This window comes from Zonotrichia leucophrys, chromosome 5 (assembly GCF_028769735.1).
Source record: "Zonotrichia leucophrys gambelii isolate GWCS_2022_RI chromosome 5, RI_Zleu_2.0, whole genome shotgun sequence".
NCBI lineage: Eukaryota > Metazoa > Chordata > Aves > Passeriformes > Passerellidae > Zonotrichia > Zonotrichia leucophrys.
The window spans coordinates 20206878-20223276 of NC_088175.1; the positions used below are offsets into that span (position 1 = coordinate 20206878).

Sequence of the window (16399 nt, forward strand, 5' to 3'; positions counted from 1 at the left end):
AAATATACTCAGGTCAGATACAGAAGCAATAGCACAATTTCAATTTTTCTGTATTCATGATACACTGGCTGTTATGCCAGTAATGGGGATATCTTTAATTACAACTCCATTTGAATTCAATTGAAGATGTAATCTGCTCAAGACAATCCTTGAAACAATTCTGAATGTAGAAGTAACATGTTTGTAAATAGTCTCTGACACTGCATTTTGCTATATTATAAACTGTAGGTAAAGTTTCCAATTTCAAATAATCTTGAAGAGCCACCCCTGTCTTTTATTCTGCTGATGAGCTCAGAGAACATCACAATACAAACCAAAACTGTGTAAACCAATCTCAGATTTGGTAGGAGTTTTATGAATTTCTCCTGTGCAGATAGGGCGGGATAGTTGCCTATCCTCCCCAGCAGAGCCATATAAGAAAAGAAGGCTTTGAAATAGGTATTTTCTATTTAATTACAGTCATATCCTGCTCTGTCTTATTCCCAAAAGGCACAAGAAGTAATCTGATGGACAGTGAAGCAGTACTTCCTATGAGAATTAACAGAATCACAGTGGGATGCATGCAGAGAGTGAAGATATACACACACAATTTAAACATGGAATTAAAGTGTGTATGATATGATGGATGGAGAGGTAGGCAGGGGATCATCAGGTGGAAGAGCCATTTGCTTTTGGAATCTGGCTTTTTAGAAAGGACTGTCATCAAAAGATCTCAGCCACTATGTCAGACCTTACACCTGAGAAACCTTTTAGTGTGAACATTCTTGCTCACACTTTTTGAATGTCTCTGCTTTTGAATGGTAATATTTTTATCATCACGATGTACAGAGAATGCAGTTCATCCACAAATAAAAAAAATAAAAATGGGTAGTGACAATAGTTAGCATGCTATTAAATGAACAATGCAAAGAGCTCTAGAAATGATGATTAAGAAGATATGGACATTTGAGGAATTGCTGAATTTCACAGTACAAGTTGCAAAAAAGAAGAACGAGCAATTTTTTCTGACTCTTACAATTCAAGAAATAAACAAATATTCTTCAGTTGTCTAACTGCATTTTTGGAAGTTGAATACTGCAAGTTACTTCAGTGCCAGTGAAGTTTCTAAATCCAAAAGTTTTGTTAAACAGCTACAGTACCTTTTTCTTTCCCAATCACTTACTGAAAAAGGTAATGTTGATTTCAATGTACAAGCAGACCCTTTGATGTTGTGTCAGCAATTATGAAGTAGGAATAACAATGGAAGAGAAGGGTGAATCTGAAATCCAAAGCAGCATTTTTCTGGGGTAGCGAGTGGGAAATGTCCAATTCACCATTAACTACAGCCCAGTGCTAACAACTAACTTTTTCTATTTTAATTAAAACTTAACATTTTCTGTTGTAGTTGTGGGTTGGAACTAAAGCATTTTTTTCACGAATTTGAATTTTCTAAATGTTTTCCTTTCTAGAGTCATGTAAAAGGACAAAGATATTTGTCATTTTCTGATCTTTGAGATATTTTTTCTTCATAGCTGATTAACACTGTATACTTTTACCTCTCCTCTTCCTCATCTTCTTTCTTGTAAAAAAGAATAAATACCAAGATCTTGACAATGCATAAGGGGCAGCTTATGTGGGTTTGATTTTATCCAGATATCTCCTGAGAGACTACTATTTTGTACCAAAACCTGAGGATTTACAAAATATTAAAAGGTCTTAACCCCCCCACACCAAGAAGAGGAGTTAGGTGATACTGCCTACCAGTGATTATACAAAAGTAGGAAAAGAAACATGTAAAACCTGAAAATATTCCCTTTGCATTTCCACATATCAATACTATCCTTTGTTCCCATACTTGAATTCTTTCTGCTTGCACTGCTGTTTCTTTAACAGTATTTTCTTACTGATCACTACACATTACTTCATTGCACCAATATTACACATACATCATCCTAATATTCTTGAGGAAGAAAGTCAAATAAAAATAAAAATGTATGAGGTTTTACTTATTCTTGCATAAGATTCAGATGTGGAACTTTACCTGTCAGAGCCACTGACTGTAAATGGAATAATTTTCCCAACTGAAGTCACAGCTTCAGGGGTCTGCCTTCTTTCACTGGAAATCCAGTGTTTGCAATGACATTGATACTCTTGCTTTTCTACAATTATCAGAACAGTGTACACAAAGACTTCAAGGAAATAAGGGAGTTTCTCCCACCATAGAAACAATGTTAAAATATAGCCATAGGAAATTAACTAGAAACAATGTAGCTGTTTCAAAGGAACGTTTGTGAGCCCAATGGAGCTGTGCCAGTTTTAAGATTTTCAGCTGGGTCAGAAGGTGTATTTAAGTGCTGAAAATCCAAAATGTGACCAGAATCTCTGGGTGGTGGTGGTGGCAGTGGTAATGGGATGTGGTGAAAATGAAAGCACAAGCTTGACTGATCCTTTCCATAGATAGGAAATAACTCGGGGCAGGACTGAAATGGCTTTGTCAGACTGAAACTGACAGTTTAAAAGGTACTAACACTGAGCTCTCACCACTGTCCTATGCAGATGTCTGTACAGCGTGACTGACCTTGTCTGATGCTAAGTGTTTTCCCCAAGTCCTAAATTCCCAGACAATACTTTTGTCCTTTGAGGAAAGTCCTGCAGCAGCTGGGGACATCGCTGTTACAGCAGGCACAGGCACGATGCTGTTATGGGATATTAAACCTGTGCTTCTGCAGAGACATCCCACATTTTCATAAACTTGACAGTTCCAGAAACACTGTAACATAAGGACTATTTCTAAGCTCACAGGACAACAGACATCCAGGTAGAATGACATGATAACCAAGGAAACATCAGTAAACTGACAACTTGCAGTTGCAAAAAAGCATCAGAGTACAACATGCAGCAAATATTTACAACACAATTTTCACACTGTCTTTCTGCTGTTTCTCAGTACTATTTTCCAGTTGCCTGCTACAGATTGTTATACAGAGGTTACCTTCAAAACTTCTATACACCTTTGAGAACAATTGTTTCAATAAGAACCTTTGCAGCTCTTAACACATAAATATATTAACAAACACTACTGAAATGAGTGGTGATTTCTCTGTGAAGGTCAGAAAGAGGAAAATTTTCTTTAATATGAAAGAGAACATATAAAATGTTCTTCTTCAACACTAAAAAAATCTGCAGAAGCAAACTAAAGCACAAAGATCTGAGATGGAGGAGCAGATGCATGGTCAGAGTCAGACCTATCTGTCCTGGGCCAACCATGAAAGCAAGGCTTTCAGCAAGGAGGAACCCAGGAGGGAATCTTTTAATATTGCTGAGAGCATAACTGGTATTTAGCAGACTGGAAAAACCCCAGGGGACATTCACATCCATCAGCACACCTTGCACTGCCAGTACCATGGGGCACAAGTTCAACTGCCTCAGCTGGATCAAGGCTTACCCTGGCAAGAAACTCACTGTTCCTACAAAACCAACAAAAATCTGATGCAGTGTAATGCAGCTGATGTAAAATGTGGGTCAGCATTATTTATCTTACACAACCATTAGTTTTGATCATTGCAGACTCGTGCCATTTTACTACTGGTAACACTGCCAGCAGTGTCCATGCCTGGACATCCAGGCAGTGAAAGTCTGTGAAAGCCCACCAGGATAGCTAAAATCCAGAAGATCTAATTTTTGTACTTTGATGCTTTTCATGTAAGTATATTGGCAGCAGTCTGCAATACTCAATAGCTAAACACTGGGCAGGTCACTGTTTTATCTGAAGCATTTTTTGTTAACTTTAAAGATACAGCAATTTGACAAATAGATATTGTCAGCTCCCACAAATTAATTATAGATGATATTTGACATTTGTCTAAAGGCTTGGCCTCCTGGGAACAACCAGTTATATGAAAAACTTTGTGTACTCAGCCATTTTTTTCCCCTTGTCAAGAGAAACAAGCTTGAGAATATGAAAATATGAAAGGCTTGGGCAACAGAAGCCAAGTAAGAACCACTCCCAAGCCCTAGCCCTATTTCATAAAAGGATCTATTTTTTAAAGCAACTTTTAGCTTGGGGACTCGGAATTACAGTGTCCAGAATTGCAGTTTTCATCCATATGACTGTATCAGCCAGCACTTTTGAGGAATTATGTTGCATCTTGCCCTCTTTTGTCCATTTCCATGGAAAAGATGCAGATACCCAGCTAACAACTCTGGAGCATCCAGGACTGAACATCAGAGCTCAAGTTCAAAACAAAACTATAATTTCAGAAGTGTTTGGTTTACCAAATTTATCAGATGGCAAATGGTTAAAATTGTGTTTCATTACTGGTTATGTTAAGGTTATGTTAATTAGGCTGGCAGACTAAATAGGCTTGTGGAAATGAGAGTGGGTGGGATGACAAAAAAGAAATCCCTAACCTATAGCATTCAAATTTCTGAAAGCCCATTTGGGAATGCCCGTTCAATGGAAAGTTAAGAGATTTCACTCTTTAAGGCATGATATGCAGATACATACATATAAACTAGAAGTGAAAATGTCAAAACCCTCCCATTCTTTAAGACACTTCCTCTCCCTATTGAGATGTATGGCCATTCCCCACCAACAGATTTACACAGCTCAGTGCAGTGTTTTACAGGGACATGGAGTTTGTGACTTCTGATGATGGAAGCAGAGTAGTGACATTAATGATGGACAAGCCCAGGGTAACTACTGCCCACAGGGAGCATGGTAAATCACCACCAAATCACCATCACTAGGACTGTCTGGTTCTGCTCTATGATTACTTGCAACCCTCTTACTACTACTTCATTTTATTTATCCAAATGTGTGGCAACTTAGGGCTGTGGTGGAAGAAAACTCCTATCAGCCAATCAGTCAATCAATCAAGCAGTAGTACAGGCAGTATTCAAGAAATAGGTATTCCAGTGTCCTTTTCTTAAGCTTGCACTGAGTGTAGAAGCTCAAACTCCAGAGAGCCACAGCTTTAACAGACACCTGCATCATACTTCCTTTTTTTTAAGTGTATAGTGTAAGCACTATCTGGTTTACCAAAGTATCACACAATTAGGAAATAAAAAAGGAGAGAAGGCACCAACAAGATGAATATTACCACACTGGTAAACCACATAAGTCAGGAAAAATTAATGAATAGCAACTACATCAGGACCAGTGGAACTGAACAGGCTTTTAGCTGCTGTTAGAGAGCTTATGGCACACACTGTACACAGCTTGCTCAGCCATGCCAACTGGATCCTTAAAAGCTCAAGAGCCAAAAATTCAAAATATTAGAGGCAGAAGAAATATTACTGCAAACTCACTGCTTCCTTTTTGTCAAGCATAGAAGCGAGCAGGTAAGTGGATAAATGCTGGACAATAAGGACAGGCAAAATCATCACTAATATTTTCTGATTTATCTAAGAGGTAAGTTGGTATTAATCATGTGACAGAAGCACAGGTTCAGTTTTAACAGTCACTACAGGAAGCATTGTGCAATGAGAGGACAATACAGCAGCTGGAAATGGTAGAAACTATTCAGAAAAATTAGAAGAAGGAATTAATTCTTCATTAAACTGGTTGGAAATAGAATACCTAATGATTACATAATTTTGACAACCTCTTTAGCTTTTGACTCACTATAATTCAATGCATATATCCAGCTAGAACTCTGAAAAGAACTATTCAGATCATTAAAGAACTGACCAGTGAATAACAGATCAGGAAGAAACAGCATCACAAGCTAGCATCTCTGGGTGGAAAGGAAAAATCAGTAGATGCATGTAAAGATTAGTAGTAAATATGTAAAATACTTGAAATAGAGAATTTCTCATTAAGAAAAAGGTTTCCTAAAAATGATATGGGGCAAATAATTACAATGCCAGAGATAAAATATTCCAAATTATTTTAAAATGTAATTTTGGGGCATCATATTTAGGAAATAATAACGGTATTATTACTATTATCTTCTACAGAGTAGAAGATTTGAATGTTTACTTTGTGGAGATCTACAGAAAAATGAGAACACCAACACAAATTATGCCCTATAAGGTTGCTTGGTTGTTTCTTCATCTAATGGTTTGTAAGTACTAAGTTTTAAGAGCTTGAGTTAGGCATTTTTCTTGAAGGATGGGAGTGAAGATTTCTATTGTGTAAGAGTTACTTTGTGAAGAACAGCAGCCATCGATCTTACTATGTCCTTGGTACTGGTGCTCTTACTGCATCACTCCTGTTCCTCACATGATACCAAGCAACAAAATTGTTTCAAGTCTCAGCATGTACAATACCAGTTTAATGGCACAGCTCTGGTAGCAGTCCTCAGAGAAGTGACAGATACCTGAATGAGATCTCCTCCTTATGATAGCACAAGTGAACATATGAGTTTAATCTAACTTGCTCTAATTTAGATTAACACCACAGATAAAGGCATAAGCCTGAATTAGCATGGGGACTATTTTATTTTAACCCTAAGGTTTTTTGCCTTGCCTCGTTTACCCTCCCTTATTTGGAAGAACTGCACAAATGCACCCTGAAACAAAATAAGTAAAAAGTAGAATAGGGATAGCCTCTTCCCTTTTATGTCTGTATCTGATGTACAAAATAAATACCAGCAAAAGGTGAGATTTGCATTAAGAAGCGTTTGATACAGAATGTCACCTCTAATGGGCAACAGTATTTTGGTAAGAAGAGCTCTTACCATTTTTCAGAAATTGTTTGAAACAGGAATTCTTGTGAATTGGTTTCAAGCAAGAATACTGCCAGCACGATTGTCATCCCCAGAATGGAATTTTAATTCTGGTGAAATCAGTCTCCTAGATTCAAACAGGAGTTCCTCTTTCCATGTTCCAGACAACACAAAACAATCAGTTTATGAAGAGATTTAGATTAAAAGCTGTTTACAATTGTACTTGATTTTCTGTGAGTCTAGATTAAAAAAAAATAAAATTACTTTAACCTCAGTTTTAAACTTCATTGCAGGTTATAATAATTTAATAATCTCAATTTAAGTATATTTACTTATACATAAATGTCTCTTCCAATCCTGCTTTACAAATAGAATGCAACTAGAGAAAAAACAACAAATGAAGCTTAATGGAATGCTAGATCATTAAACACCATGTCAATATGTGGAGATCCTTAGGAATAACATACTGTTCAAAAAACTAGGCTTTCACAGCTTCATAAATAAATCCAAATGGACTTTAGGCCTTTGTTACATTGTACCTTTTCACCTTCAGATAACACAACTTTCAAACATGTTTTCTTTCCTATTTTTACTAGAAATATCTTATTAAATGTGAAAGCCAAGTGTGAACCAAAATTGGTAGCTTTTCAAGTATATAAATAAATCCAGGTGTACATGAATGAACACAATCATTGTCCTGAGGATTACCTATGCTGCTTTTAAGATGACAGTGAAACCAGCACTTCTCACATTCAAATCAAACATTTGTTCTCACAGAGGACTGGACTATAGTAACCCAGCCTTCACATTTTCTGGCCTGCTTCCCATAGCCTCTCACTACTGTGGAGATTTTTCGTATGAAAATCACTTCTAAAGAAGCAGTTTGGTTCCCCAAAGATCAGGTTTCCAATTTGAAGGCCCAGCACACCTCTTACTGCCACACTGGTAACAATTCATGATTATGTGAAGCAGTTGAGCTGCCCAGAGAAAAGCCCCATCTTGAGGTTTCTAAGGGACAAAGTGAAAACAGCAAGATAGAAACTCATCCAGTTCAGAAGACATGTTCATTTGACTTTATCACCTAGATTTTAGACTTCTCTACAACATGCAACAACCAACCTGCTTGCCACAGTTACTAAGTTCACTGGGACATGAACCATCAAGGCAGGTTCACTCTGCCCTGCTGAATTTCAAGCTTATATTCCTAGTGATTAGAAGAATCTTATTATGAAAGATGTGATGCAAATTCACTTGGTAAAAAAAGGCATGATTGGTGCTTGGGTGCTCCTGTACTACCATTAACTTTTGATTTGCTATTATCACCAAATACAAAGGTAAAAATCATAACACCAGATGGAAACCAACAGAGACAATTAATTTAACCACATGGGTTTTATTAATTTTATAGACAGAAACAAAGGCTGCAAATAGTGACAGGAGGCAACACCAAGAAGAATCTGACTCTGAGAGAAAGTAACAGGCAGAACCTGTCAAATTGTCTGATAGTCAGATTTCTTTAACTTGATCAATTTCTGCTGCTTTATTCTCACCAGGAAATGGAAAACTAGAGCAGAAACCTCTGAAAAGAAAAATAATTGTTTACAGCCGATCGATGAGGCATTTACTCAGGGAATCCTGTCAGCTTCCCCTCCCCCATTTCACAACGTTGGAAATTTAAAAGTTTTGAGAAAGCTTTCCCTGTATTCACAAGTCTGACCTTGTGTTTCCCTCCTTAAGATGTCCCATCTACCTCCTGCTCTCCTGTGGCAGTGCTGCAGAAGCAGTGAGGGACAGTGGAGCACACTGCTATGGGAAGAGCCAGAGTTGGTGGCTCAGGGTGTGTGGGCAACACAGGCATTCCTGGGTGGAAGCATCCATGCCAACCAACTGCAGGATACTTCTGGAACCTCTGACACCCTGATGTCCAATACATCTGCACTTACAGTGTACAGGTATACAAAGCTGAATATATTAAATGCCCTCCTGTTTCTCTTCTAGCCACAACCAGGAACTGCCAGGTTTCAGAAGAGCTGCAGGGAGAGGAGAACTTGCAGGCCAGGCCTTCCCTCGAGGTTCCACTGGCAACTGAGTCTATCTCCTTCAGCTCTCCTGGAACAGCCTTGTTCTTCTGCATCTGGTGACCCCAATTCTTGAGCTTGAGCTATGCTATTTTAGGATGGCCCCAACACAGAAGGGACAGATTTCAGCAGATTAGTATTGATCTCCGAGATGTGCCTTCAGAGAAGAACTGATTTCTTCTGCTGGGATATCCAAGGAACCCTCAGAAAGTAACTGATGAGATATGGATGCAATGCTGAATATTTCACTCATGAATCTCCACCACTAAAAACAGGAGAAGTTTCAAGAATACCCCTTACTGCTTGATCTTCTTTCTCTTCTAAGATCATGTTACACAAACATGAAGTGAAGGTGATTTTCAATGAAAACACCAAAACATCTTTACGGTTTCTGCAGTACTTACAGGAAATGAAAGTACAGGTCTAAAGAATGAAACACATGGTGCAAAGATAAAAATCTCTCCAGTCATGAACAACAGGCCAAATATTTTGTTATCATGGAAATGCAAACTTGAACCACCAGTAGAAGACAGGGGGGGAAAAAAAGAGATGGAAAAGGCTGAGAGCAAGTGAACAAACACGTCTGACTGCTTTGTTGAGCAGTAAGACAAGAGGTGGTCGGAGGCAGAATTGATGAACTGTCACAGTGTGACAAATAAGACCTCTGTTGGATGTATTGATTCTGAACAGAGAATGACTCATGGATCTACTTCATTCTTGCTTCATTTACAGACAGTAAAGTACTTGAACAAATCACAGATGCTGCCAAAGGAGTCAGAGAAGAAAAAAATTCTTTCCCATGGATGAGTTTTTGGGGTCAAATTTATTAATAACTGCTTGTTTTGTAGGACAGCTGAGTGGAGCTAATGTTTTGTACAAAGCATCACTGTCTCAATAACTGTACAGATGATTTTTATGCATACTGCATGGTTAAGTCTGACTTGAAGACTCAAAGATTACCTCATGAAAACCTGAGCATACCAGTATGTGTATTTGTCAGCTATACTTGTATGCACAGGAGCTGATTTTTTTGTGTGTCTCACGGCCTCAAAAATGGTTTAGTAACTGGAACTCAGGAGAGAAAGTTGTATTCGCTATTCTTCTCAAACACTACAAGCTCCAGCATGTGTTTTGTTCTCCTTGTTTCATCACAGAGGATTTATAGGCATTATGCAGAGATTTCAAAGAAGAAAAATTATGTTTTAAAATTGATCTGGGTTATTAAGCTAAGAGAATTGTGGGTCATAGATGTCCCGTTTTTCTTTTTTTTTTCTTATTTTTAAAAATTTTGCCTTTATTTGAAAAGTTGAGGTTTTCTTGTATTAATAATTGTCCTTATATTTGGAAAAAAAGCCTTGCAAATTGAATACAGTACATATCAGAGCAATGGCTCTGAGCTGAATTCACAAAGTGTCATTGATCAAGAATCTTAAATTCTGTGGCCAAAGTTGGGTTTTTTCAAGAATTTAACAGGACCATTCACCATTTTCCTGTAGACTACTATGCTATGTCCTATTTTTCTCCCTTATATTGATGAAACTTTTTTTCCACTACCAGCTTTCCTGTCAGGACTGCAACCTCTCTCTACCCACTCTTCTCTCTACTGCTAATGTAGCCAGGAGTCCAGCAATAACTACTACAGAACTACTAGAATAACTAAAAGTATAATGTCAGTTTTAAACCTTGAATCTTCCTGTTAAATATAATTTTAGATCTTTAACATACAGAAAAAGAAAATGCAGTAATATTTAGACACATGTATTATTACTGCAAAATTCTCTTAGTCCTTTCCCCAGTTCAGAGGGCAATCTCCACTCAACAAGCCTGCTGCTCTTTCCCAGGAGAGACAAGAAAGAGGTGCAGAACATGAGGTGTTCCCTGCCCCTGCCACAGAGCACTCCCATTGCAGCAGCCACAGCCTGGCTTTCAGTGCCAGCCTGTGAGGGTGCAAGGGGCAGCTCTGGTGCCTTTGCTGGCAGGAGCTGACTGCTGCTTCAGGCCAGAGATGTGGAGTGCTGGCTGCTGCCAGCAGACTGGGATGGGAAGGAACAGCAAGGACCTGGCTTCCTCAGCTATTCTACAGGCCTATTGCAATTTATATGGGAATTACAAAACTCATGTAGTCCATTTATAGATGTGCTGATTAAGTTTAGAAGGAACCACTTTGAATTATCTGCCAAGAGCAAAAACTATTCCTTTGTGCATTGTCAGCCTTGAGTAACTCAGTCTGGAACTATTTCACCAATCATTTAGATGTCTGGGTTTAATACAGAGATTAGAGAGGGTAAAGTTAGGGCAGAGCTGACCCCAACTGCCAAACTGTTTGCAGAAGGGAATAGTGAGTTAGCTTTGATCCAACACACATTTGAAATAAATATTCAGTTACTTCTAACACCAGATGGGCACAGCTAAAAACAAGGGCCTGGCTGCATACTTAATTTACAACATACCAAACTCATTGTAAATTAAGAATAGCAAAATACTCTTCAGACTGTTCCTGCAGACCATGCTCTCTCACCCCTCTTTCACCTCCCACCCTGCTCCTCCACAGCTCAGGGGTAGCTGAAGCAGAGCAAAATGTCTTCACTCCCCTTCTGCAATCCAAGAGCAGTCTCTAGAGCCTAGCTATCCTGCTTGTACTGGGACTCCCTCTCATTTCAAAGGAATACTTCTGCAGAAAATTGTCATAAACAGGAAAACATCCACTTAAGAACTATGTAACAGTTTGTTCAGTAGGAGAAACGGACAGTTAGTGCGTGGAAATTCCCTCTCTTGACCTTTACAAGGTGAAAGGTGAGAGCACTACAGAGAGCACCAAATGTGATTGTGTTGGGTAAGGATTTATGTAATTAGATACATCTGCAGGAAAGGATAACACGTCATGACACAGCCTGAACCAACTTTGCTTACTTAAACTGCCAGGACAGCTCTGTTTACAAGCCACATGTTTGCAGTACAGTGAGTGACTCAGTCAGGCAAAACCCATCAGGTACAGCAGCAGCAGATGACAAGGCTGAACCATTTCAGACTTTAGGGAGATTTGGAATTTTTTTCTATTGACAATATGGCAAAAATACTTTCCATTCTACAATATCTTTTAATAAGGAGTCAACTTTAACGTCTAATTTAAAATGCTACAGTAAGGAAGGAAAGGGTTGAAAGGAGGTGGTGTCTGGTGTTGCAGTTTTACAGTCACTATGTGTGCAGTGCCTTCAAATCAAATGGGCTCACCATTGCCTAGCCCTCAAAAAAATCTTTATTCCTATCTTCATGCTGCCTCCTTATTTATTTTTTTTTCAGGAATTGAGTAATTTATGCAGCCACATCATAATTTCTAAAAGGAAACAGACCAAGAATAAAACCCACCTGGACAAAAGGGCAACTGGGGATTATATTTACAAACCAAGAGTGTCATAAATCAGAGAAATTGCCACAGGATGTTCCAGTACATCTGTCAAGTCAATAATATTCATAATGATTTGCTAAGTGCTGGCTATGAGGACTGAAGTTGCCTGGGAAGTCACATATCTAGCTTTCTAGAATGTCAGAACACTTTGGGAATTAAAGGAGTAAAAATTTTACTTTCAACTTTTGCTTTTTTTCTGTCTCCTCTTATCCCTCAAGGTACATGTGCCTTGCCACTCCCCAAGATGCCTAAGACATGGAATTACCAATGTTAGGCTGTTTGAAACAGAGGAAAATTTCATCAATGTATTCTCGTTCTAATCATATGACTAAGAGTTAGCTAGAGTCTTGTTCTTCAGAACAGCTGCAGTTCTGGAAGCTAAGTCATGAAGTTTGAACAGTACTTTTTGTTAAATTTAAATTAAGACCAGAATGCATTTAAATTACTGTGTTTTTGTCACATAAATCTTAGGCCTTCTCTTGTGTTTAACAACACCCTTTATTTTGCCATTCTCTCTAAATCCCATAAGGGACAGGTTTCAAAGAAACTAATAATTTGCAAATAGTAACACTTCAAAGTGTGTTAGAAACACAGCAACAATCTCATTTTCTCTTTCAACCACACTGCATACTAACTACATCCTCTAACAGAAAAGTTTATAAAACAATATCCTCACTGGGTCTAATAGATGCAGTAATCAATCCTTGAAAAGGACACAGACTGACCCACACTTAGAGACTCAAAATAATTTAGCTTTTTGACAAGTTAAATAATTCAGCTTCTGGCAGGCTGGACAGCTTTAACATAGGTCCTCAGAAACACTGCTCATTTACCACCTCTCTAGTCAAGCAGAAGTCACAGCACACCTCTCTTCAAAATGTTACTCTCATGCTACCCCAGCCAGCCAGCTTGACCTCAGTAGCCTTCACTCTTGGCTTTTTCCATCCTTTGTGCTCTGCCTCCCACTTCTCTCACGTTATTTCTGTTCTCCATCTTCTCAGTTCAGCACTGTGCTTCCCTGTGCACACTGAGGAGCTTCACAAGGCAGGCTGTAAATGCCCCATGTGTGCCACTCCACATTTTCCATCTGGCTGTCACGGTGTGAGGACAGGAGCCTCCAGAAAAGGACGTTTTGTGGCAGAGCCAGCCTCAAAGGACAGACTACAGCATTCAGGGAGGTCAGCATTCACAGATGGGAGCCTGCTTGGCAGCAACACCATAACCAGAAAACCAACACATCAACAGATTACTGCGGCCTTCCCCTCCCTCATCTGAAAAGAGTTTGGAGACAGAAGAAAGGATTGCTCTGCTCTGCTTTGTGGGTTTCTTTCTGTTTTTAGCAGTCTTGAAAAAAAAGTCAGAAAACAGGAATGCATGCTTCTTGTTAGAAGGATCCAAAATAAGAACAAAACCAGTCCTTTTTTGACATGTTACAACATAGAAGTTCAGAGTCATGAAGAAATAAAACAGGATCTGCCAGCATCCAGAATGATCTCGCATTTAAACTATGTTTCCACTTGGAAAAAACTATGAACTCAATAGTTAACACTGTAATTGTGTATAATGACATCTAGCATTAAAAAAACTAGAAGGATCCCAGTTAGTTAAGAGGATCAATGCAGGGAAAAGTCTTTAGTAGTCCATGTGTCTAGAAGATTATTTATTTTGGGTAGTGAAGCAGCTATTTTGTTGTTTAGAGTGCAAATATAAACTTCCCATACCAAAACAGGAACTATTCAGCCAGTGAGTATCTACAGGTCTATGGCAGAAATAATGGGCTTCTCCAATCTCTCATGTAATGACTCCATACTCCCAAAAAACAGGATCCAGAAAACAGGAGCAGAAAAAGACTGGCAGAAACCCCAATGAGTAATATTTTTTGTGCATAACAAAATGTAATAATCATTCACAGCAACTTTACTCATAGCTAGGAGAATCCTCTTCTAGATAAGCTGGGACGAGCCCAAGTTACTGTTCTGTTGTGTAGGAAGGAAAGGCAGGTCCTCCCAAAATCTCCCTAATCAGTAAGCAGCTGGGATTCAAGAGAAATTTGACCTGTACCTATATGGAACAACATAAATGAAAGCTGATGCCTCCACACAGCCCTCCTGGAGCTCTTTGGCATCATAGATCCCAAAGTGCTTCCACTGCAGCCCAAGCTAAGGAGAAACTGAAAGGCAATTTATGCTGTTCAGCATGCCAATACCTCCTAGCAAGATTTCTGACCAGAAATCAGGAGTAATTATCTGCCAAAATCAGGCTGGCTCTTTGCTTGATTGCCTCCAGTTTCCATTCAGAATCCTGTTTAGAGCTTCCACAGCAGGAAAAGCATGCACTGAGCACAGACATTCTTTTCCGCTCCTCATCTTTGGCAGCACAGATCTGTCTTTCTACATGTTAAAACATCGTGCCACTACGTTCTGCCTGGAATTCTTCTCAGATAATTAAAACTTCCTCCCTGATCCCACCCAAACAACTTGTGAACTTTTTTTGCTATTTTTGTAGTAAGAAAAGTGCTCTCTTTGTGAGACAGTATCTCATGCAACTACACTGCCACTCTGACACACTTTTCAGCAAGTTTTATCTAACCTCCTCAGCTCACTTTTATCTACATAGATCAGTATACATTACTTCCTAACAACAGCTTTAAAGTAATTCTTGGAACTAAAATGCATTTCTTGTAATGAACGAAAGTGAATTTCTTCTTTTATTAACAAGTTCATCTATAAATTAATTTTAATTCTGAGAGTGTGAAAATTTAAATTCTGGCTTTGAAATATGTGTGAGCAGCTACTTTGCTTCTCCTAATTTAGAGTAAATTTGATTGACAAAAAAACCCAATAATCTTAAGCCAATTCTTAGTGAAGTGCTACAAGGGAGTATCAAGAAGTCTCAAACATAGGTTTCTCACTGACAAAGGAGCAGGATTTTTCTTCTACAAATCAAATGGAAAGAACTGAAACCAGTTTGAGCCACCCTTGTTAAACAGGACTCAAGTCTCAAAGCAATAGGAAATTAAATAATATTTAAATGTGTACAGGATGTGGTTTGAACTAAGCAAGGGGTTATTTTAATGACAACTTTTACCAGCATAACTATATTAGACTAAATTTTCTACACAGCAGATTTACCCAATTCCCCCAAATCCCTATTACTATGAAAACTTACACAATCACATAGAGTTTCTGTAATTATGTTATTATTGACACCTTAGCTGTAACTATAAACACTGACTATATGAGGAAATGTATGACACTTTACAGCTAATACAGGCAAATATCTAGAAGAACCATCTTCCCACTAGTAATATTTAATTTGTGAAACTCAGATAACTCTTTGAACTTCATTGTGAATGTGCGACAAAGTATTTGCTCATTTTCTCTAGAGGATAACTAATAATGAGGCACTCACTGTTTTACAATCAGTGTACACAAAACACTTAATGAATATTTAATCAGCACTTACATTTTCACACTGCATCTTTCTGGATTTTATGTGGGAAACATTGAGTCCATCAATAACAATATCAAACGGAAGTCGATTTTCAACAAATGTTTGAAAGGCCTCCAATTCCTGAAATAAATAAATAAATAAACACAAGGGAATAATATGCTGAGTTTAATAGAAAGAAATCCCATTCAATTTTTATTTAAAAAGGAAACAAAGCCCAAATGTCTCACTTTTCCTTTGTTGGCTACACTTCACATCATTAACAACCACGCCAAAAAAACCCACCCCATCTTTTAAGCCATAACTCTTACATTGGATATGTCCAATAAAACCATTACAACCAAAAATTACATTACAACTGAACCCCAAAAGTTTGCAGTCATCCAAATTTTCAAAATTACAATCTGAGCTGTGCACTTCCATAAAGTTACATGCTATAGTCATTGTCCCACAGCAGCTGCTGAAAAAGCAACTTTACAGTCCAGTAGACAACTTCATCACTACTAGCTTTTAACATATCCAAATGAAAAATAACGATCATACTTAGGTTCTCTGAAAGAATGATGAAATCTCTGAATGCCAGTCAATATTCAAATAAACATCCATTTAGAAAGACAGTACTCCATGTGTGAGAAACACATGGCTTTATGGCTAAAACCATGAACTTTCTTACTAGGTCAGAAATGTAATGCACTGATTGAGCAAAACATCCAGTTTTTCCTTCATAAGGAAATCACAACTGCTTTAGGTTTGAAAGTCTATAAGAGAAGAACAGACTACAGAGCTACAATAAAATCCTCAGGAATTTCTCCCTT

The 16399-nt window shown here is 38.2% G+C and overlaps 1 protein-coding gene across 2 annotated transcripts in view; it reads right to left on the reverse strand.

Moving 5' to 3' along the window:
- The window catches only part of PRORP (protein only RNase P catalytic subunit), a 40280-nt gene that overhangs the window by 8620 nt on the left and 15261 nt on the right, over positions 1-16399 (reverse strand). For both annotated transcript variants that reach the window (XM_064714000.1, XM_064714001.1), the window contains exon 5: positions 15600-15707. In XM_064714000.1, the coding sequence (XP_064570070.1) occupies positions 15600-15707 (108 nt within the window). The remainder of the gene's footprint in view (positions 1-15599; positions 15708-16399) is intronic.